The sequence below is a fragment of the Littorina saxatilis genome, linkage group LG17, assembly GCF_037325665.1.
Source record: "Littorina saxatilis isolate snail1 linkage group LG17, US_GU_Lsax_2.0, whole genome shotgun sequence".
NCBI lineage: Eukaryota > Metazoa > Mollusca > Gastropoda > Littorinimorpha > Littorinidae > Littorina > Littorina saxatilis.
This window is the reverse complement of record NC_090261.1, coordinates 15,744,547-15,768,986: the sequence shown is the minus strand read 5'-3', so window position 1 is coordinate 15,768,986 and position 24,440 is coordinate 15,744,547. Positions and strand designations below refer to the sequence as shown.

Sequence of the window (24,440 nt, the reverse complement as noted above, 5' to 3'; positions counted from 1 at the left end):
CGGCCGGACGGACGGACGGACGACTCGGGTGAGTACATAGACTCACTTTTGCTTCGCATGTGAGTCAAAAATTGCTCGCTCTTTACGTAGGGCACCTAGGATGTTCCCGTTTGGTGAGCGTTCAAATGGAAGGGTGTTTGTACTGTGTGTAAAAGCCTGACAGTATCTGTGATGGTTTACGGGAGGCTTACTGTCCGGGCGTGAATTCCGGTATTCATAACAGCCGTCCAGCACCAAAACGAGGCGCCATTGCTGTTGAGGCCAAGTCCACGAAAATAAATTCTTTGAAAATTTCTCACGCTCGACAGAAAGCAGCCAGGATGTTCCCGTTCGGTGAGCGTTCAAATGGAAGTATGCTTGTACTATATGTAGACGCTAGGGGAGCTCTGTGATGGTTTACGGGAGGCTTACTGTGCCTTTAAAAAGCAATATACATTGAAACAAAATGTAGTAGTTTTTGCTATCTACACATACAAAAGACAAATATAAATACTTACATCAGGAAACAGAGAATATCTGTCGTTGAGGTACTGCATGATGGATTCATTGTCTGCGTTACCTATATCTGAAAAATCAAGACAAACACCAATGGATACGTGAGTATTTTTAGGACAGTACTAAAGCTCTTACAATACTCACACCTCTTCCTGTGTTTAAACATGTCTGTGCGCATGTGTGTGTGTGCGTGTGTGTGTGTGTGTGTGTGTGTGAGACTGAGTGTGAGTCTGTGTGTGTGTATGTGTGTGTATGTCTCTGTGTGTGTGTGTGTGTGTGTGTGTGTGTGTGTGTGGTGTGTGTGTGTGTGTGTGTGTGTGTGAGTGTGACTGTGTGTGTGTGTGTGTGTGTGTGTGTGTGTGTGTGTGTGTGTGTGTGTGTGTGTGTGTGTGTGTGTGTGAGTGCCTGTGTGAATCACTGAATGTCTGTGTGTGCGTGCAATCTGTTGAGAAAAGCAGCAGTTTCAGATACTGACACTCCAGTGACCGCGCTTTCAATAAAAGTCATGGCGAGACTGACAAAAATGAGCTAAAAATGTATCATTATGATTACTGGTTCATAACTTCCTATGCCCTTCCTTCTTCGCTCTTTGCTGCTGGAAAAGAATGCTTAAAGTATTTGCAAAAAACTCACGTACTGCTCTAAAAATGTCAACAGATTCAGAGTATGATGAACTCAGTGTTGCTCCCAGTCAGTGGGACTTGGATTGAAAATATGTATAGGTCCAAATGCCATAGCTTAAATGTTGTTTGATCAGAACACCTCCTAGAACATGTCAAAACAATTGGATGGTCGGCAGTTGAGGGGTCAGAATAATGCGTTAAATAAAGACCGAGGCCTGAGAACAACACTGTTAACAGTTACAGTCTCTTCTCCGCTCCTGATGATACTTACAATCACCCTTTTTCTGTCCCTTAAGCTGAATGTAATCATTACGAAGATCATCCATGTCTTTCCTCAACGTCTTGATCTCTGCGTCCTTTTCTTGTATTTTTCTGAAAACAAAACATGAACTTAGTATGTGCATCTCATTTATTTTCAACGCTCCAGATTACAGTGTTAACAATGAATCAAACACTGTGAGTTGAGTAGGTAAGACCTAGTTACCTCTTTTTCAGTATATCTAGAAAACACAGTCACACACACACACAAAGTCACACACACACGAAGTCACTCACACAATCATACACACACACAAACCTACACACACACACCTCAACCCCAAAACCACACACACATGAATGGTAACACTTACGATTCAAGGGTGACACACTCCTGCTTGACCTTGGAGAGCTCGTTGGTGACCTGTGTCTTGGCCTGGATCTCGGACTGGAGGTTGGACTGCAGGTTGAGCAGCTCCATCTTATCCAGACGCTGCGACCGCCTGTTGCGCCATCGAGGCCGGCTCTATGCAACACATGAATACATACAAGTTTTAAGCAGTTGCGCTCAGTCATGAATTTTTTTTGACAACATACACAGGGAATTTTTTAAGCTTTCAGTCTGGCCAACAGGTTTCCTTTCTGAACAAATCATAGTTGTACGAAAGGGATTGGAACTATTACTACACACAAATGTCCATTAATTCCAGAAATTGACATTTAAGTTTATGTTTTAAAAGTATCAGATCCATGGTTAAACAGCCTAGGCAGGTAAAATCTGGAGTGCCTCCTCTGACTTAATTATTGCGCACTTGCAGGGTGTGTGCATGGGTGGGTGTGTGTGCCTGCATGTGCCTGCATGTGTATGAGTTTTAGTGCTTGCCTGCCTGCACGTTTGATGTCGTGGAATTATTTTATAGCTGCGTATGTCGGGTGTGCTTGGCTGGAGTGAATGGAGTAATAACCGCAATTGTCAAAACAAATTCCCAAACTTGGGTAATAAAATATTCTGTATTCTGTGTCTGTCTGTTGCAGTGTGCATGATGAGAGAGCCTCACCCCATCGTCTCCGGGCCCAATGACCTTGAGGTTCTCCAGCTCCTCCGTCATCTTGGTGGCCAGCGCCTGCAGGTAGCCCCGAGCATCCTTCTCGTCGCTCACCCTGCAATCAGTCATCATGCCCATTAGTATACTTTGCAGCCAGGAAGACCACAGCCTTCACCAAAAATGCACCTTAATTCTTGCCTCCCGTACAAAATCATGCTGTCTCATTTGCAGTTCCCATGATCGTAAACTTAACGATTTAATAAAGCTTGCTCTCATCTGCTCAAGCCATGAAAACAATTTTGCAGACGATCCATGAAGCTGTTACGGCATCTGCATGTGGATTATCTAGCGAGCAATTTTGGGTTAATGCACCAGTATCCTCACAAAATGGAACATAGTTGGCTTAGCATCAGGGTAAAAAAGTCATATGTTTCTGTTTAGACTAAAGCCTTTATTACCTCTTCGGCCACGCACTCAAACTTTTGGATTAGAAATGTAAAAGCACACACACAAATGTAGACCACATCCATTCAGCATACCATTTGATGATTTCTGAGATCTGTGCTTCCCATTGTGCGACGGACTCCCTCTTGTCATAGATGTCTCTCATCTCCTCTTCCATCTGCGTCCTTTCCCTCATCAAGCTTTCCATGCGGTTCGTTTGCTGAGGATAGAAAAGTAAACATCAAGAACAAATGCAAATATAACTTTCAGGCTCAGTCTAATGATCTCTGGATGAAAAACTCATAAGAAAACAGTACATTCACTGGCAATCAAATGAACCTGTAAACACAGAAAAACAGGGGGGGAAAACCCTTCATTTTTTAAACTTATTTTATCCTCAACAGTCCCTTTATCATCAAAGTCCTTGATTTTGTTTTTCAAAGTTTGTGACGGTGTGTTTTCAAAGAACTGTTGAGTTGTAACCAACACTTGGTTTTCTACTTCCATCAGATCAAGGACCAAACAAAAGGTTTAACCAGTGTATAGTGCTTTGTCAAGGTGAAGTTACTGACTGTTCGTAACACAGAATTCCAGTCAATGCAGGAATATGCACCATCGCTCTACACCAACGCTCAGGTGATGAACAAATCACATTATTATGTTTTGCTTGTTTCTCAATAAACATCACCGAATTAAAATCAACGCAAGAATATGCACCCTCTCTCTTTACACCAACCCTCAGGTGATAAGCAACTCACCGACGAGTTCTCTTCACGCAACCTCTCCACCTCTTCCTGCAAGTCTCTGAAGCGCTGACCGGAGGAGGTCAGCTGCGACTGTAGCTGTGACACCTGCTCCCGGAGACTGCTGGCCTCGGGCTGTGCTGACAGCTGCTTGCGGAGCTTCTCCATCTCGGCCTGGCTCTCCGTCAGCTTGTTCTCCGCCTCCTGCACCTTGCACTTGAGTTCTCCCAGCTCTGTGGCGTGGCGGGCCATCAGGGTGTCCATGGCCTTGTCATGCTCCGCATCCTTCTTCTCCATCTCCTTCTTCAGCCTGCAGAGAAACCAAGACATTAGGACAATCATCAGAAACCTATCTGTGCACACACTCTCCTTCATCTCATGGGCGAGGTGGTGCAAGCAATGAAAAGAGATGGCACAACTAAACTGACGGGAATCTTCTTCTTCTTCTTCTTCGTTCATGGGCTGAAACTCCCACGTTCACTCATGCTTTTTGCACGAGTGGGATTTTACGTGTATGACCGTTTTTACCCCGCCATTCAGGCAGCCATACGCCGCTTTCGGGGGAAACTGACGGGAATGAACAGAATGTAAAATGCCTGAGCTAATATGAACTCATCTGGCCTAGCAAAGGTACAAGAATGAGATGTATGTCTGGAGCAGCAATACTCTTCCAGGCATGAGCAAGTTCCAAAATTTTCACTCGCCTTGTGGGCTAGTTAATTTCAAAATTGACTAGCCCACAAACAAATTCACTCGCCCACAAAAATGAGTTACCAAAGAACAAAACGATTTCATCCATTCTAACGTGGTGAAAGACGAGCAAGTTTTTTGCAAGTGCCTGTACCGATCGGATCAGTTGAGCGACACGAGCACGCTGGTCTTGCGTTAGCTGGTGCATAGCGTGTCCCCCCTTGGTGTCTTCGACCTTTTTGTTTGAGTTTACCCATTTTTTGGTGCTTCACAACAGACAATCGTCGCTCGGAAAATAATAATACCACAGACCCAAAATGTTCACTTGCCAAGCGGGCGATCATTATAAGACTTTCTACTCGCCCACACTCATTTCTGGTCGCCTGTGGCAAGTGGGCGACCGATCTTGCTCATGCCTGCTCTTCATAGTAATACTATAGATTAATGGCACGGTACGCAATGTTTATGGTGCAAGTGTAGTCCTGCATCCTTTTATCAACAAAGAAACCCCTCCCAAGCCATAGGCCAGACAACCTTCAGAGTGCCGAAAGCTCTGAAATGGAGACAATTCTGTCAAACCTTTTTACCGAGAAAATAGTAACACATCACTCCAAAATTAATAATAGAGTAGTCTAGCAGAAAACATACCAAGCAATTTCTTCTGTGAGTTCAGAAGTAGCTGTGGAGTCGGAGCGTCCCATGAGTTTTCGTTTCAACTTCTCGATCTCCAACTCCAGGTCTTTGGCGTAATGTTCTGCCCTTTCTCGTACACGCGTCTCTTTGCTTGCTGTGGATTTGGCTTCATCCAGTTGATTTTGAAGCTGCGCACCAACGTTAATATTTGACAAGTCAACATTTACTCACGGAATACCAAGACAAACAACTTATGCTTCGAGAGGTACAAAATATTTGTTTTGCAGCTGATCAAGATCTTAGGCACACCTTCACGCTGAAAAACACAGTTTGAAGCAGGTGCAAGTTGTTATTTACTCACATAGTAGAAATTACATACAAAGATGTATAAAAAAAAAAAGAAACAGCATCAAACAACAATTTCTTGATCTGAATTAACAGTAATGGAAGATTTTTCTCTCCCTGCAGCTTTCTGAAGTGCATTTACCTAAAGTTTCTTCTGCCCTGCTTGCATTAACAAATGTCCATTAAAGTTGAATAAACCATTTTGGCTGCAACTCTATGTTTCCTAAACACTCCTTCCTATTGCGCTTCAAACCAAACATACCTCACTGGTGGTCTTCTCTGTTTTTCGTTTGTCTGCCTTCATGGTATCCAGCTTGCGTTTCATATCTTCTACTTCTTCATCCTTGTTCCTGCTTTCCCTCGTTAGCTCTTTGACCTTGGACTGCATTTTCAGTTTCCTGCATGGACAAACAAGTACACATTGAGCCTATGCCGTTTTAAGGCGCTGAACAATTCTGCTAGATAAATCAGAATGCACTGATTGTGCATGCCGATGTGGCATGCATTCACCTACTTTTTGTTATTACGTTTGCTCAAGCCATTGCACGATGTATAAAGAAGTAAACCGTGTTTTTATTGTGTTACCTTGTTGTGACCCGTTTTGTGGAGCGTTAATATTTTTACGTGAGATTCACGTGCTCCTTGTTCAGTTGTTGTGACCTGGTTTTGGTCGGAGCGTCACAAACTGCGTCGTTTAGTTTTAGAACACCGTGAGATTCACGTGCTCTTTTCAGTGTCTTGATTTTGGGGTGAGCCCTGCGAATCTGCGTTGCAAGTTTTAGAATACGTGTGACTCACGTGTTTTTAGCTTTGTGATGTCAGCTAGTTCCTTGGTCTTCTTTCTGTTAAATATACCGTTTTAAGTTTTGAGCATGCACGGAGTGCGTGATCGGTTACTGATTGGCTGTAAAATAGTAGTTTCACCTGATTCTGTCTTAGGAATGTTGTTGGTTGGTCAATCCGGTGACCTTTGACTTTTGAATAACTATTCCATGTTAGGTTTTTGTTTCCATAAATACCACTGCTTGACTCCTGTCTCGTCAGTCGATCTGAGGGTTTTAGGAAGCGTTTGGTTTTGATCTGTAAACGTATGAAGGTTATCAAGTGAACCAACGGAGTGTTTCTTATGTTTTAACGTCAACGTAATGTTCTTGGAGACAGTTGTTTCTCAAGTGTGAATCGTTTTGTGCCCTTCGTTTGTGAGGCAACACGTTTTGGTACTGCTGGTCAACCCACACAGCGCATAAGGTAATTTTGTTGTTACTTGTTTGTGTTGTGTTTTGGTCGCCATTTTGTAATTACTTTGTGAGTTGTTTATGTACAACGTGAGTTGAAAGTCTGACTTGTTGTAGTGTTTCTTTATTGTGTGTTCAACTGTTCTGGTGTTGTGAACGTACAGCAATGTTTTGTAGACGCTAGAAAGTCGCTAATGTTTATAATGATAACTTGTGTGTTCTGTGGTTAACGAAGTTCGAAGTGAAATGTTTTCTCTGATTTTTTCAGCCTTACGTTAAAAGAATTTAGGTACAGTGGAGTCCGGGTACAACGAATCTCAAGGGAGATACATTTTAGTTCGTTATATCAGTAATTCGCTGTAGAGTTTTCAACCCTAAATGGCCTCAAGACAAGTTTTCCCACTCACCTTCAAATGATCGTCCCATCGATCTTTCCTTGGAGAGTACAATCTCTGCATGCTTCATAATATAATCCATAGAGAGGCATAGTTCAAATGTTCACTTTACTGTAATTTTAGAAGTAAAATTTAAAAAGTCGTGTAAAAGCATGTACGGTATTTTCCGGGTCATTAAGGGGGCACTTTTTTTCCAGGAGTGTATCAAAATAGAAATAAAATCAAAGAGACCGCCTGAGTACCAGTCAAACAACTTGTGATAATGCATGTTTCAGCTGAGACATCAAAGAGACCGCCCCATAGATTAAACTGTCACTGACCCCTGTGCAGGAAATGTTTCCACTCTCATATGACAGGGGAACCACCTCATAGCTAAAACTGGGTCATTGACCCCTGGGAAGAAGGTCAGTGTCTTTTAAAAACGCTCGCGCTGGACCCGAGTACTCTTCAGACATTCACACACACACACACACACACACACACTCTCTCTCTCTCTCCCTCCCTCTCTCTCTCTTTCTTTCTTACACACACACAAACACACACACACACGAGTACAGACTCATGCACGCGCACACACACACACACAAACACACACACACACACACACACACACACACACAAACAGTAACACTAACACATGTGCACAAAATGAACACACACACACACACACACACACACACACACACACACCGCGCGAGAGAAACTAAAGACTACAGGGAGGCATTGACGTCAAAGACTTTCGACCCGTGACGTAATTTCGTCACTATTCTTGGTTTACGGTACCATTCCGCGGCTTTGCCACGAGTATGCCATAGTCTTGGTTGGCCGAGACCTTGCACCGTTCGTTGTAGCCTTGTGACTTTTAGAGACAAAACTGCTCTGGGGGGATGAAAACGTGTTTGTTATAAGAGGGATTCGTTATGCAAATGAGTTCAAAAGCTTCGTTGTAGCCCGAAAGTAACAAGTAAGAAATAGAAGGCTGTCTGCCGGGAAATCAATGGCAGTTTGTTAAAAGCGGGATTTCGTTTTACCCAGGTTCGTTATAGCTGGACTCCACTGTAAAAGAGCTTGCGGTCTGTGGTGATCGTTTTGTAAACGGGCTTATTTCTTGTAACGTTGGTGGGGGAAAGTGGATGAGTAAATATCTTGTTTGTGACTTTGATTAACGCAGGAACGTTGTCGTTAGACTTTTTTGGTATGACAGTTTGCTTTGTATTCCTGGCCTGATGAGTCAACGTTTTGTATTTTTCTGAAAGTAACCATTTTGGTTTTAAACGTATGTATGCTAAGTTTCTTGAGTATTCTTAGTGCTTATGGTATTGTTGAACGTACGGAACGTAATTCTTTATTGTTGTTGAACGTACAGAACGTAACTCTTTATTGTTGTTGAAGGACTAACCAACGAGTGTTTGGTAATTGTAACTTTCTTGTCTGTTTGTCTTCGCCTGTCTTGTGATTGTTTATTTTTCTTGTATTTACTTCTCGTGTCTTGTTAATGCATTTGATACCTTTTGCCATGTCTAATAATTTGTTTTCTTTTCTCTTTTTCTTTCTGTTCATAAGTTTTTTACCGCAATACGTAGTACTGTAAATATATATATGCATTACTGATATCTAATATCAGATGTAAAACAAATAAACCAGTACTTTTGCGCGTTATCGCTTGTAACCTGTGTTTGTCATTTCGTATGAACAATACGTAGTACCAGCCTCGCTCACGAAGGCGCGCACAGTAAAAAACTTTAGTTGCTGTCGCCCAGTAAAAAACTTAGCTGCTGTTGCCCAGTACAGAACTTTAGCTGAAGTCCAGCCAAGTGAATGTAAAGAACTGTTGTTATTGACGCTCAATGAACGTAAACGTAGCTGTTGATAACCAGCAAAAGACTTTATTGTTACTTGTCACTGTGTTAGTGAACCATAGTTTGACATAGATCAACTTGTCGGTTAGAGATCTTCCTACTCCGTATCCGGCGCATTTTTTGTGACTTTTGTGTATTATCCCAAACGACCCTCAGATCGATTCATTTTACTTTATAACCAGATAAACCTTATGTAGGTTTTTTAGTGCTTTTGAATAAGCGAACATTGTAATGGAGAAGATTCCAGCAGATAAACCATTGGAAGCTTCAGGTTATGACGTTAACGGCGATGAAGATGAACATTCTCAAAGGCCTAGGCGTGACATTAAGCCTACTGAAAAAGGTAGAGAGTACCAGATTGAGATCAAAACTAGAAACTTTGCAAGACAACGAACATTCTTGGAACGAGCAATCGGTGAGGTAGTAACAGAGCTTGACCAAGAAACTCCTAATCAAGAGTCGTTAACCAGTCAAAAACAGGTTATTTTGAGCATGTACAAGGATCTTGGTGACATAGAGAAAGGTCTTCGTAGTATTGGTAGCGGTGAAACCATTCAGGAAAGTTGGGATGATGTTCAGAGAACAGTTCAGAACATTATGTTTGACATTGATCGAGCTCTTGACAGACAGACGACTAGCGTGCAGGTGACTAAAGAGCCTACTTCCAGGCATAGCAGTGTTACACCTAGCGTTGGGTCATCCACCCACAAGTCAGCCAGTGGTAAGACTGCCAGCCATAAAGCAGCTAGCATTACATCAGCCATCCACAAGTCAGCTAGCCACAAGTCAGGTATCAGGAGATCAGGTAGCCAAGTAGCTTCTCGCGCCGAGTCTCTCCGCTCTAAAAGTGTTAGCTCTGAAGACACTAAATTGGCTCTTAAACTAGAGGCTGCATCCCTGGCCATTAAAGTGGAAGGTGACGCAATAAAGGAAGCTCAGTTTAATGAACTGGATCTCTTACAACAACAACAAGTTGAGAGAGCAGCAGCTAGGAAGGCTAGAGAAGCTGAAAGGCAGGCTAACGACGCAGCTGAAGCAGCTCTTGATGAACTAAGACAGAAGAAGGCTTTGAGACAAATTCAGTCCACCGAATTAAAAACTAGTTTAAGAGAACAACAAGCTATGTTACAGGTATTGGAACAAGGTGAATCAGTTCAGCAGGATCTCTCTGATCTACCGTCAATTGATTTGTTGAACACTAGGTTCCACCCTCGTCCTTCCGTTCCCCTGTACAGTCTTGAAGCCCCTCCTCTAAACAATGAGCATACAGCGATAGGAATAGGGACAGGTGCTGCCGTCATTGCCGACCAAGGGACACACCAGCCAGCCATGGACTTCACGTCTGTTCCTGTCTGCCAAGCTGCCGTCATTGCTGATCAAGGGACACACCAGCCAGCCATGGACTTCACGTCTGTTCCTGTCTGCCAAGCCGCCAGCACCCGTGACATCTCTACTGTCAACGTCAACGCTGCTGTCACCAACTTCGTCGCAGGAACCACAACGACTGAGCCACGACAGCACGCGTTACCTGTCGTGGACCTCGTCGTTGGAGTCAGCGCCTCTACAAGCGCCGCTACTACCAACAACGCCACCTACGAGGCGTACGGACCTCAACGTAGAGAGGATGTCAACGCCCCCCATCACGCCGGAACGAGCGCTCCTTTCGTCCGTCAGGAGCCCTTCACACCCAACTACACGACGGCTGCAACTACATCCTCCATGCGGCCTACAGCGCTGCTGACCACACTGCAGCACCCTCTCGGTGCGTACGCTGGTCAGCCGCCTCTGCACAACGTTGGACACTCAACGACAAGCGTCACAGGCTCTCGCCCGCCTGATCTCGACCACACAGGTTGGTCCTATCACCTACCAGAGACAAGGGAAGGTGATGAGACGCAAGAACGACACACCTACTTCCCAGAAGAACGTCACCAACGCATGGACCACAGACGTTTTCAAGTTACCCCACCCTGTTTCCCCTATGATACCCACCTACATCCCAAACCAGAGCCTTTCGTGCCCACATTCCTGGACCCACATCAGACCACCCCCAAAGTTATTTGGGGAAACGAAAACGCAAGGCCCCCTGCGTACATGAACTTTGACAAGGAATGTCATGCAGATCGTCCATTTGCCTCCTACCCCCCGTCTGCGTACTACCAACGTCCACTTGCTACTCCTGCCAAGCAGGACACTCCTATGGACTCTCTCGCCAAAACCCTATCAGACGCTCTGATGATCAACCGTTTGCCGATGCAGGAGCCGTGCATTTTTGTTGGTGACCCTCTCCAATATCCAATTTGGAGATCGTCGTTTGCGTTTCTCATCGAGAGACAGAACATAACCAGCAGTGAGAAGTTATTGTATCTGCAACGGTACATCGGAGGTCAAGCAAAGGAGGCCGTGACCGGCTTCTTTCTGCTGAGAGAAGGTGATGCCTACGAGAGAGCCATGGAAGTGCTGGAAAATCGGTTCGGCAACTCATACGTCGTTTCGCAAGCTTTCCGGACCAAGCTGGACGAATGGACCCCAGTCAAAAGCAAGGATCCCAAGGGACTCAGAAGTCTGGCCGATTTCTTGCAGCAATGTTCCGTTGCTGCCCAGGAAGTTGGTGGACTGAGCATCCTGGATGATGCCCAATACCTACGGAAGATCGTCGGAAAGCTCCCAGACTGGATGAGTCACAGATGGTCTAGAACAGTTGCTCGAACCAAGGTTGAAAAGAAGAGGTATCCTCTGTTCCATGAACTCGTGTCGTTCGTTACCCTCGAAGCAGACATTTCTAACGACCCTGTTTTCGGCTTGACAAGTGCATCGGGGACACCAAGAAAGTTCACAACGAACCTGTCAACCCTGACAGAGGATGTCACCGCATGTCTGCACTGTCAACTTCCGGACCATGACGCTGGGACATGTAAGGAACTCATAGAGAAGCCTCTGGTTGAGATACGAGATTTTCTGTTCAAGAACCGTATCTGTTACGGATGTCTGAGAAGCAAGGATCACCAGAGCCATCAATGTAAGCAGAAACAGACGTGCAAGAAGTGCAAGAAGGCTCATCCCACTTGTCTTCACGATGACAATTTCAAATATCAGAACAGTATGAGTGAAAACAAAGGGGCGAGTGAACACAAGAACAATTACCGTACCTCTGCTGCTGACGTTCAAGAGCCACTGTCATCGTCGACCCCTACGGTGTCTGCTCTTAAGGCCAGCGAGGAAAACAGCATCGGTTTCACGTCTATGATCGTTCCCGTTCTCGTTTCCAGTGACTCTAACCCCAACGTAGAAGTGCTGACGTACGCACTACTGGACACTATGTCCAACGCCACTTTTGTAGTGCAGTCAGTGGCTGAAGAAGTTAAAGCCAAATCGCAGCCGACTACACTCAGGGTCTCCACACTGACTGAGGACAATGCTGTGGTCTCCGGCAGGAAGTACTCTGGATTGCGTGTCCGCTCTCCTACCTCCAGTGAGTTTGTCAGGCTCCCTTCTGCCATCTCACGACCTTACCTGTCCGTTGACCCCACGCAAATCCCCACCTCAGAGACTGTCAAAGTTTACCCACATCTCCAACACCTGTCCCCAAAACTGCCCCCCTTGTACCCTGATTGCGAAGCAGGCCTCCTCATCGGCTATGACTGCGCTGAAGCCCTCATGCCCCTAAACGTTGTCCAAGGACTGCCATTTGCAGTAGAGACTAAGTTAGGTTGGAGCATCGTCGGCAAGTCACCGCATTCCGTCGCCTTTGATGGTGTAGGCTCGTCCATGCACGTAATCGTCAAGCCAGGATCAAGAAAAGAAGAAAGTGCAGCTCACGTCTACAAAATACAGGTGGATGAGGTATCGTGTACTGACCTACTACACGTTATGGAGAGAGACTTTGCTGATAGTGACACAGGATCCATGTCTCAAGATGATTTAAAGTTCATGAAGATCGTGAAGGAGAACGTGAAGGTCAACGAAGCTGGTCACTATGAGATGCCTTTGCCTTTTCGTCCAGAACAACCGTCTCTTCCTGACAATAGAGGTGCCGCAGTCAAGCGTCTCGTGGGACTGAAACGCCAGTTTGAGAAGAAGCCTGGGTACCGTGAAGACTATATCAAGTTCATGAACGTGATTTTGGAGCGAGGTGACGCTGAACTGATTCCCAAGAACGAAGTCGAGGTCCCTAATCGCTGGTATATCCCACATCACGGCGTGTACAACGACAAGAAGCCAGGAAAGATTCGTGTGGTTTTTGACTGTAGTGCACGTCACCTAGGCACGTCCTTGAACGATCTTCTCCTACAAGGCCCAGACCTAATCAGCTCCCTTTCCGGCGTTCTCTGTCGTTTCCGCAAGGGTCCCATAGCATTTTCCTGTGACGTGGAAAAAATGTACCACCAGTTTCACGTCTCCGAGCCCCATCGAGACTTTCTGCGCTTCCTTTGGTGGAAGGACGGTGATACGAGTGGCCAGCCGCTTGACTACCGCATGAAGGTGCACATCTTCGGGGCTACATCGTCACCAGGCTGTGCAAACTTCGGCCTCAAGCAGGTGGCAAAGGACAACGCCAAAATCAGCGCCAAGGCATCAGCCTTTCTGCAGCGTGACTTTTATGTCGATGATGGACTTCAAGCCAAAGACTCTGTTGAAGAAGCAGCAGATGTGCTCATGAAGGCCAGAGAGATTTGTGAACACGGACAATTGAGGCTGCACAAGATAGTCTCCAACTCAAAGGAACTTTTAGAGTACTTCCCCGACTCTGAAGTTACGTCAACCAAGGCCACAGAACTCGCAGTCCCTTGTAGCACACCAGAAATTGAGCGGACTCTTGGCCTTCACTGGTGCACTGATGATGACACGCTGGGTTTCACTGACAACCCCAGACTGGGTCCCTCGAACAGAAGAGGAGTTCTCTCTACAATTGCATCAGTCTACGACCCCCTTGGTTTTCTGGCCCCCTTTTTGCTGACTGGAAAATTGATCCTCCAGGAACTATGTCGCCAGGAGCTCGGCTGGGACGATCCGCTGCCACCATCGCTTCAAGAACGTTGGGAAGAGTGGCTGAAGGATCTATCCCGACTGGGTTGCGTCAAGGTACCCAGGAACTACTTGCCCACAGACTTTGGCACCGTGAAGAATGTAGAGCTACATCACTTCTCAGACGCGTCTACAGCAGGATACGGCCAGTGTTCGTACCTTCGCTTTGAGAATCATCTAGGCAACATTCACAGTATGCTTGTAGTCGCCAAAGCACGAGTGGCTCCGCTTCGACACGTCACTGTCCCTCGTCTGGAGCTAACGGCAGCGGTACTTTCCGTCAAGATGGCAAGATTTCTTCAAGAAGAACTGGACTTTGAGAGCATTGAACATTTCTTTTGGACTGACTCTATGATTGTACTCGCTTATTTGAAGAACGAGTCCAAGCGTTTTCACGTCTTTGTCGCAAATAGAGTCCAACAAATACGTCAGTTCTCACAGGCCAGTCAGTGGAATCATGTTTCTACAAAGGAGAACCCAGCTGATTATGCATCACGGGGATTGTCTGTGAGTGACCTCATGACATCAGAGTGGTTCCATGGTCCCGCATTCTTGAGCCAGTCCCTTCCGGAATCAGATGACTTTTTCGAGATCCCAGATGACGATGTTGAGGTGAAAGTGTGCAAGGCTACTACCTCTAAAGAAGTGTCTGTTCAGTCGTTTGAGCAGATCGCCCAACGATTCTCCTCCAAGACATCTCTGATAAGAGCCATGGCTGTTTTGGTACGCAAATGCAATGCCATTAAGGGGCACCAGTCATCTCCCCTTGAAGTGCTTGAAGTCACTGAGAAAAAGTTCATCGTATGTCTTCAGAAAGAACATTTTGAACGCCCAACGCCTTCTTTACGTAACCAGCTTCAGGCACTCAACGCTCACAAGGACGTTGATGGAATACTGAGAGTATACGGTCGCTCTCAAAATTCATCATCCTCTTCAGCTGACAAGTTTCCCATACTACTACCTCGAGACAGTCACTTCTCTTCCCTGGTGGCTCAGGACTGTCATGCTGCGATAGCCCACCAAGGGAGAATGTTCACAATCAACCAAGTACGAGCCAGCGGTTTCTGGATCATTGGCATTCGTCACGTCGTCTCCTCGTTGGTGCGCCGCTGTGTTCACTGCCGATGGCATCGCTCAGGGCCAGCTGGACAGAAGATGGCCGACCTCCCTCCAGAGCGTCTTGACCCATCCCCACCGTTCACGTACTGTGGCATTGACTGTTTCGGCCCATTTCACGTCAAAGATGGACGTAGGGAGGTGAAAAGGTACGGACTGATCGTGACGTGTTTTGCCTCTAGGGCAATCCACATTGAAACCCTGGATGACATGTCAAGTGATTCCTTCATAAACGCCCTACGCATTGTTGTCTCCATGCGAGGAAACATATCACGCATTTGGTGTGACAAAGGAACGAACTTTGTAGGTGCATGCAACGAGTTCAAACTGGCATGGAAGGAGATGGACTCTGAACGACTGACATCAAAGATGCTGGAAAGCAAATGTGAGTTCAAGTTCAACCCCCCTGCAGCTAGTCACATGGGTGGCGTTTGGGAGCGTCAGATACGAACAATACGCAGCATCCTGAATGGTCTTCTCAGAAGATCAGGCCAGCGTCTCACTACCTCATCACTTCGTACGTTCCTATACGAGGTGATGGCCATCGTGAACAGTCGACCACTGTCTGTCGAGTCATTGGAATCGGCAGATGGACCACGCCCTTTGACCCCCAACCACGTCCTCACCATGAAGTCAGGTGCCATCCTTCCGCCCCCTGGTGTGTTTGAAGATCCAGACCTGTACGCCAGGAAACGTTGGCGCTGTGTCCAGCGGATGGCAGACGAATTCTGGCTGCTATGGAAGAGCCAGTACCTTTCACTCTTGCAGAAACGTCGTGTCTGGCAACGTCCCCAGGCAAACGTACAGGTGGGAGATGTTGTTGTCTTGCATGACCAGAACTTGTGCAGATCAGAGTGGTGCATGGCTCGTGTAATCGAGGTGATGCCTGGATCTGATGGACTGGTCAGACGAGTGAAAGTGCATGTTGGAACAAAGGCTCTAGACAATCACGGCCGTCCCACTGGTGATAGTCGCATATTAGAGCGACCTATTCACAAAATGACTGTGTTAGTAGATCGTGAAAATCACAAAGACAAAGCTGTGTAAGCAAACTGAAAGAACATCGAACTTTGGAGTGTTGTTCCATTTTGACAGTTGTTGATTGTTGCGGTTTGTTTTTATACCAGATGATGTAACGGACATTTATGGTTTAAGTGGTGCGTTTTTTTTATGCCGTCAAGTAAATGACTAGTGGCATTTAGTTGAAACGAGATGTGTTGAAACACTGAAAATGATTGAACCATAATATTGTTGTGTAAATGTTTTGCAACACAATGATTTTGAGTTGTAAATTTGAAATGTCTAAATCTGCGTTATTCTTCTTTTGATATAAGGAATATGTTTGTACAAAGGTTTTTGAAGTAAATTATATTAATATAATTTCCGGTGGGAGTGTGCATGCCGATGTGGCATGCATTCACCTACTTTTTGTTGTAATTACGTTTGCTCAAGCCATTGCACGATGTATAAAGAAGTAAACCGTGTTTTTATTGTGTCACCTTGTTGTGACCCGTTTTGTGGAGCGTTAATATTTTTACGTGAGATTCACGTGCTCCTTGTTCTGTTGTTGTGACCTGGTTTTGGTCGGAGTGTCACAAACTGCGTCGTTTAGTTTTAGAACACCGTGAGATTCACGTGCTCTTTTCTGTGTCTTGATTTTGGGGTGAGCCCTGCGAATCTGCGTTGCAAGTTTTAGAATACGTGTGACTCACGTGTTTTTAGCTTTGTGATGTCAGCTAGTTCCTTGGTCTTCTTTCTGTTAAATATACCGTTTTAAGTTTTGAGCATGCACGGAGTGCGTGATCGGTTACTGATTGGCTGTAAAATAGTAGTTTCACCTGATTCTGTCTTAGGAATGTTGTTGGTTGGTCAATCCGGTGACCTTTGACTTTGATGCAGACCTGTTTACCCCCTCAAATGAAAATCAGGAATGCAACTGGTACTTTTCCGTAATTTGAGGCATCTTTGAGTAATCTTTTTTATCAACCATAAACCAGCTTGAAAACGATGAAACGACACGTTAATTCGCGCGCTACCATGCAAAACAAGTACAAAATTGTTAACCATGTTTAACAGTACACATACAGAAGCTCGATCACACACACCACAAACACACAACACAAGACACCTGATATATATGCAAGTTAACAAAGACAAGATTACTTTATCTAAAAAAACAAACAAACAAAAAAACAGTATTCAGGGGCGGAGCAAGAGAGTTAGGGGGGGGGGGGGGGGGTACAACCTGGGGTCCAGGGGTTGGGGGGTCTGGCTGAAGAATTATAGCTATTTTATTAACAATTTGTGGCTTATCCTTGATTTTAAACATGATAAACTGGTGTCAGCAGCCACTCATTATTTCTTATAAAGTTAGTATTAAATAATGGCAATTTATCTTCATTGATATCTGCTCCCGACAACAACAAAAATTTCACAGACAGAAAATGTTTTAATTTTTTTTTCTCCACAGACTGAATTTTTGTGTTTTTTGTTGCTTTTTTGACAGCAAGGGGGGGGGGGGTCCGGAACCCCTGTAACATACCCCCCCCCCACCCCCACCCTACTCCGCCCTTGGACTATTTACAGCCAAGATGCATGTGAACAAAACCACCTTACATTCTGTCACATCAGACATCCTGCATTAAAACCAGTCATAATAACTCTCTCCAGAAGCTACTTTTAATTTTAGAGGACCGATTTGTTTATTTCATTTAAAAATTTTGTTATAAGTTTTTTGATTCAAAGAACTGTGATCTTTGCTATATTGGAGAAATATTAATGGAGATCAGTTTTAGACTCAGAAAGACTTGAATTTCGGCAACAGCGCAAGTCACTGATGAGCGCGACCATAGACCTACATCTTGTGTCTCTGGCGTGACAGACCGTAGTGAGAGATCGGTTCGCAGGTCTGGGAGATTCTGTGGAAGTAGAGACCTAGGTCAAATAAACTCGATGCGAAGCAGGCTCATGTTTTGCCAAACATAATTTCGTGTTTTTGTTTGTTTCCATGTGCATTTGTGTACTGCGTCTAACCTACTCGGGACACGTGCCGCGACGTCACTCGTATTCTAACTGAGTTAGCTTTGTTGTTGCACTGATCTCAAGTCGATCACCAAAATGAATGTGGTTCGCTCTTCTTAAACTTCACCAGACACAGCCACTTGACTTAATAGTTTTGCCGATATTTCTGTACAACTTTCGCTTTTTTGGTTGGCATTTCGTCCCCACAGAGATCCTATATTACCCTTCGGACCAATGTCAATCTCAAAACCGCGGAATCCGACAAATACCTTGCTGTGCACATGCGCAGAAAAGGCTGTTTCGGTCAGCCTTGAAATCACAGTCCTGGTGACTACCACAATTTCGACTTCGAATTTTCACGCACGAAAAAGGTTCTCTCGACCGCAATTTCCGGAATTTTCGGTAGATTTCCGTAATACCGGAATTTAGACCCCAAATCCGTAATAATTCCGGACAATCCGGGAGGGTAAACAGGTCTGCTTTTGAATAACTATTCCATGTTAGGTTTGTGTTTCCATAAATACCACTGCTTGACTCCTGTCTCGTCAGTCGATCTGAGGGTTTTAGGAAGCGTTTGGTTTTGATCTGTAAACGTATGAAGGTTAGCAAGTGAACCAACGGAGTGTTTCTTATGTTTTAACGTCAACGTAATGTTCTTGGAGACAGTTGTTTCTCAAGTGTGAATCGTTTTGTGCCCTTCGTTTGTGAGGCAACACGTTTTGGTACTGCTGGTCAACCCACACAGCGCATAAGGTAATTTTGTTGTTACTTGTTTGTGTTGTGTTTTGGTCGCCATTTTGTAATTACTTTGTGAGTTGTTTATGTATAACGTGAGTTGAAAGTCTGACTTGTTGTAGTGTTTCTTTATTGTGTGTTCAACTGTTCTAGTGTTGTGAACGTACAGCAATGTTTTGTAGACGCTAGAAAGTCGCTAATGTTTATAATGATAACTTGTGTGTTCTGTGGTTAACGAAGTTCGAAGTGAAACGTTTTCTCTGACTTTTTCAGCCTTACGTTAAAAGAATTTAGGTAAAAGAGCTTGCGGTCTGTGGTGATCGTTTGTAAACGGGCTTATTTCTTGTAACGTTAGTGAGGGAAAGTGGATGAGTAAATATCTTGTTTGTGACTTTGATTAACGCAGGAACGTTGTCGTTAGACTTTTTTGGTATGACAGTTTGCTTTGTATTCCTGGCCTGATGAGTCAACTTTTTGTATTTTTCTGAAAGTAGCCATTTTGGTTTTAAACGTATGTATGCTAAGTTTCTTGAGTATTCTTAGTGCTTATGGTATTGTTGAACGTACGGAACGTAATTCTTTATTGTTGTTGAACGTACAGAACGTAACTCTTTATTGTTGTTGAAGGACTAACCAACGAGTGTTTGGTAATTGTAACTTTCTTGTCTGTTTGTCTTCGCCTGTCTTGTGATTGTTTATTTTTCTTGTATTTACTTCTCGTGTCTTGTTAATGCATTTGATACCTTTGCCATGTCTAATAATTTGTTTTCTTTTCTCTTTTTCTTTCTGTTCATAAGTTTTTTACCGCAATACGTAGTACTGTAACTATATATGCATTACTGATATCAATATCAGATGTAAAATAATAAACCAGTACTTTTGCGCGTTATCGCTTGTAACCTGTGTTTGTCATTTCGTATGAACAATATGTAGTACCAGCCTCGCTCACAAGGCGCGCACACTGATTGTATTGTTAAGATTACAAAAACATTACATAATTATGACGAGCTTACCTGAGTAAGTGAAGTCTAATTGTGGTTTTATCGACCACAATGTAGAGAGGAATGGGTCACGTGAGATAGAACGCGGGAATACGTCACTGAACGAATGGTTTCCGTCCTGTGAAGACGTGTTGGTGCACTGTCTCTCTTGCTTTGCTTTCATTTTCCTCTAACCTTTCTCTGTACAAGTTTTAGTTGTAGGTTAGTTGAAGTGTATTGACTATTTTGATTGTTTATCATTGTGTCAACTTGCAAGGTAAGGAAACAGTTTGGAGTTTTCGGTGTTTGTTGGTTTTTTGAACCGGGAACTTGTTGTTTCGCGTATGAATTTTATTCGTCGAAGCTAACACATGGAAATGTTAGGCGTCAGTCGGCGCGTTCATTGTTTTTCAGGATAAATTCAACCACTTTTGTGTTTTTTGTCAGTTGTGTATCTTGTTCATCAATTTTGAGGATCATGAGATCAGGGTTCTAGTAAATGTATGTCAAAAACAACATTCTATGTTTGGAAACAATGTATGTTACTTACACCTTACTAATGTCATCACAAAGAGACATTAAGACAGTCACAGGCTTCAAAGAAAGAAATAGTCTCTCTGTATATCTCTCTCCAGAATAGAAAATAGAATTTAGAACATGTCAATAACAATTATACTGACCCATCATTTGCTTCATTGTACTGCTCCGTGGTGACTTTCAACTTGTTTAGTGTTTCTTTCAGTTCCCGAGCCTGGTTCTTGTACTTCTCTCGCCAGCTCTCAAGTTCCTGTAACAACACGTACGTTTACATTTACAAATGATTTCAAACCAACAAACAGAACGGTGGGGTAAAAACGGTCATACACATAAAACCCCACTCATGCAAAAAGCATGAGTGAACTTGGGAGTTTCAGCCCATGAACGAAAAAGAAAGAAACCAACAAACACAAGACACATAGACAGCCAAGCAAACACACACACACACACATATAAAGGCAGACACAGACACACACCAGATGCCTCAGCAAGCAATAGTTATTACAGACACATTTTACATTGTTAAAATGAGTGCACAAGCAAACTGCTTCTGAATTATTGTCTCCTGATACAGTTACAGAAATTCTTTTTCAGTCAGTTCTTAACAAGCTCTCTTAACAGCAGACAAGAAACAAAATCAGAGCAGTTAGATACTGAACTGTGCTGGCTTTTTCTCTCAAGTCATAAAGCATGAGCAGTGTCTTGCCAAGATCACAACACAAGCAAGGACAAACCTTTTCAAATGATCCCTTCTCGTCATCTGAGCTGCGCATTTTTCTTTCCACCTCTTGTTTCTGGTCTACAACCTTCTTCATTTCAAGTTCCAGAGTGCTCATATCAGACTGTGACTCTGTACCAACATAAAAAATTGCATCATGAGCGACTTGAAATATATGTAGGCAATGAAAATATCCTTCAAGAGTTATGTACTGCTGACCATAACCAAAAGAAACATACACCAAAACGCACACATTCACACACCAAATATCATCTTTGACAAAGCAGCCTCACGTTCATGGAGAACACATCCTTCCTATTGCACATAACTTAAGAAATGAAGACAAATTTCAAACAACGAACAATGGTCATTTCACACAGACTGACTCCCGTTACTCCCACAAACTGCCCAGAATCTCCCTGAAGCTCTATTACTGGGTACGAAAGTCTTCCAACAGGAGGTGAATTTCTATTTTTTTAAAGTTTATAAAATGCATTCACCTGCTATGACTCTGTGTAACACAGCCACCTCCTCTTTCAGCTGTTTTAGTTCCGTTTCCTCACTGGCGGCGGCCGCTGCTGCTGCTGCATCGATGCCATTGTGTGTACGCTGCAAGTGGTGGAGGGATTCCTGCGACTCTGCAAAAAGAAGGTCAGTGTTCATTAACCTTCTGAAGGATCAGAAACAAACCACGCCAACAAGAAATAACTGTCAACACAAAATGCACATTAGAGCTCATTTTTGACTGTCATCACCATGATTGCACACTTGTACTGACTAAGTCCCATGTTTGCCCCATTGTGTTTTAGGGTGCAACTCTTCTACATCTCATGAAACCCCAACAGAGTTATTTCCAGAAAACATCTTCTACTAGCTTTTTATCAACAAAACAATAGGACAAGTCATTTCTGAAGATTCTTATGCTCTTTCCCCAACCCCTACTTTCATCAGCTGCAGATACTGCAAGCAATAAGTAAGTCTAACTAGAACTAGTAAGTCATACCACTAGCAGCGTCTTATGTGTTCCATTGTAACACATAAACGCCTCAACATACCTTGAAATTTTTTGGAGAGATCTCTGTTCTCTTTCTCCAATGCCTTGACTTTGCGTTCCAAGACTTCAGTGGAAAGGTTGTCTATTTTGTCGCTGTCAAAGTCCAAGGACTCTTGTAACGTTTCTGCATCTGAGAGTTTGCTGTAAGCAAGAGAACAAAACATTTTCAATCTGTTTCAAAGGAGAAACCAGTTCAGCAAATAAAACATCTTCATCCTTTTGCAAGAAAAAATCAGTAAATTAAGCAAATAATTAATTTATGGAAGAAAAAAAAGAATCATCATCACCCCCCCCCCCCCCCCCCCAAAAAAAGCCTATTGCACAGTAAACTGCTCAGTAATGCAGCCATACCTTTAGTCATCAAAGATATCAATGCCCTATCAACATTCAACTTTTATTCCTATAAAGTTAGTGTACTCCTCCATCAAACCAAAAGAGCACTAATCCACTTCAAAATCCTGCCTAACAGTATTTCAGTGAGGGGATTTTAACCTTGCCCACTGCACCCCAGGCAGCAAATCTTGCTTATAGCAATACGAACAGTAGACTTGTCAATGTGAAGTAAAAGCACAAGTTACCATTCCTTGGTGTAGGTGAAGCCAATGAACGGCAAGTGGTGGCCTTTGAAAGCTGAATGGGTAGTGGGTGGGACTGTGTCCTGTAAACACACAGACATTTTGCAGTGATGATAACATCCTAAGCAAGCCACACATTGTAAGAGCAAATTTTGTCAAATGACAATCATCAAACACATCTGTTGCACACTATCAAGGTTTTCATTATTGTTCAAGATGTCCCTCTTTTCTGGTTGAATTTTCTTTCCGATTTTACAGCAAAGCAATAAATGTTATATGACATAAAGGATAAAACTCCACAGTTGCTATCATATTTATTCTTAACCTCAGATGCCCTCAATTTATCGCTTGAAAGAAAAAGAATTTTCCACAACTTACTGTGTGTTTTACTTCAGTGTCATCAACATCAAAGTTGGACGTGTCTGTTGCGCCTGTAACTTCTGGCTTGAATGGAGCGATCACTGAAAAAAGAGAAATAATGTGATTCTGTGAAACCATAGCAACGCTTGCACAAACAACACTCACAGTCAAAGAAAAATGAAGAGTTGGGTTACATCAGGAAAGTATGTGAGCAGCCTGTGTAGCTGTTAAAGGTGCAGTCCTTCTCATGTTCACCACCAGGCTTTTACATGAGATAAGAGCATCCTTTAATTTATTTTAGCTTAAAACTACAGTATACACTAACCAGTAACTATTGTAGCACTAAATATCTCACTCTCTGCAGTAAGTTACTTAAGGCTCCTAAAGTAAGGCAAGTGTCTGGGTGCCTGTGGAGTATGATATAAACACCTGGATATTTCTGTAACGGCTATAAATACCAAGATCCCAAAACACGCTTTTGAACAACTTTGAGCCAAGATGTGCCACGTCTGGCCTATTAAGAAGAAGAGAAGTATCTCTGACAAGAAATAGAGAATACAATGAATGCAAGGTGGTTGTACTCACAAGCAGTCATTCAGAGTGTCAAAGGTATAAACAAATATCAAAGAAAAAGAAAAACCCCATATTGTCATTCTTACTGTCTCTGATGTTGTCCCAGTCGATGCCGCCAAACCAGGGATGGTTCTTGAAATCGTCCAGGCCGTTCTTGCCGAACCGTTTCTCTGCACTGCATATCAACCGCCGCATCAAGTCTTTGGCTTCGGGGGAAACATCATCCACATCTGTTGGGAACTCGAACCGTGTCTGCAAATAAACAAATCGAAAATTTTTAATTAAATTTTGATTTAATATAATATACTTACCCAATTCTTATGAATGCATTGACTTCAGTCCCACATGCTAGATGTCGAAAAAACCACTCAAATTACCTGCCCTTAGTAGGGTGGTAACCAAGCTAAAAGCGACGCCATAGCCGTTGCTATGGCCTGACCTTGCTCAGTTACCCATAACACCCTGCGCACCACGTGAGCGCCAGCATCCGTAATAATCATTCGAGACTATTAAAACACCCCAAGGATATAAGACAGCGGGGATGGATGGGAGGGTATTAACTATAAGAATTGGGTAAGTATATTATATTAAATCAAAATTTAATTAAAAATTTTCGATTTAATCACATATTCTTACTCCAATTCTTATGAATGCAGATTCCTCCTAAAGGTGGAGGGAACCTACTTATGTCCTTGTAAGAACCTGCCCTGCAGCAACTAAAACCAGCAATGAACTGGAGCCGTCTAGCCGCGTGCAGGAGATATCCCGAAGATAGAAACCGATGAACACATCATCTGATCTCCAGTAAGCCGTTTGCAAAGCTTCGCCTAGGCGACCAGAACGCAACACGGCAATAAAAGAAGCACAAAATCTGTACCCGAGCTGTTGGCAAGCCTCGCATAGGCGAGAGGAACACCACCAGCCAGAGCAGAACACCAGACTCTGGACTCCCGAACGCCTGAAAAGGAATAGAGGGAGGA

The 24,440-nt window shown here is 43.8% G+C and overlaps 1 protein-coding gene across 5 annotated transcripts in view; it reads right to left on the bottom strand.

Annotated features, from left to right (window-relative positions):
- LOC138952861 (serine/threonine-protein kinase MRCK alpha-like) overlaps window positions 1–24,440 on the bottom strand; it is a 97,568-nt gene that overhangs the window by 59,473 nt on the left and 13,655 nt on the right. For all 5 annotated transcript variants that reach the window (XM_070324597.1, XM_070324599.1, XM_070324601.1 and 2 more), the window contains exons 8-22: window positions 23,547–23,712; window positions 22,906–22,988; window positions 22,531–22,610; window positions 21,954–22,093; window positions 21,399–21,536; window positions 20,915–21,030; window positions 20,324–20,430; window positions 5,540–5,675; window positions 4,948–5,120; window positions 3,625–3,919; window positions 2,962–3,086; window positions 2,435–2,537; window positions 1,751–1,902; window positions 1,390–1,490; window positions 498–565 (exon numbers count right to left, since the gene is read on the bottom strand). In XM_070324597.1, the coding sequence (XP_070180698.1) occupies window positions 498–565; window positions 1,390–1,490; window positions 1,751–1,902; window positions 2,435–2,537; window positions 2,962–3,086; window positions 3,625–3,919; window positions 4,948–5,120; window positions 5,540–5,675; window positions 20,324–20,430; window positions 20,915–21,030; window positions 21,399–21,536; window positions 21,954–22,093; window positions 22,531–22,610; window positions 22,906–22,988; window positions 23,547–23,712 (1,983 nt within the window). The remainder of the gene's footprint in view (window positions 1–497; window positions 566–1,389; window positions 1,491–1,750; window positions 1,903–2,434; window positions 2,538–2,961; window positions 3,087–3,624; window positions 3,920–4,947; window positions 5,121–5,539; window positions 5,676–20,323; window positions 20,431–20,914; window positions 21,031–21,398; window positions 21,537–21,953; window positions 22,094–22,530; window positions 22,611–22,905; window positions 22,989–23,546; window positions 23,713–24,440) is intronic.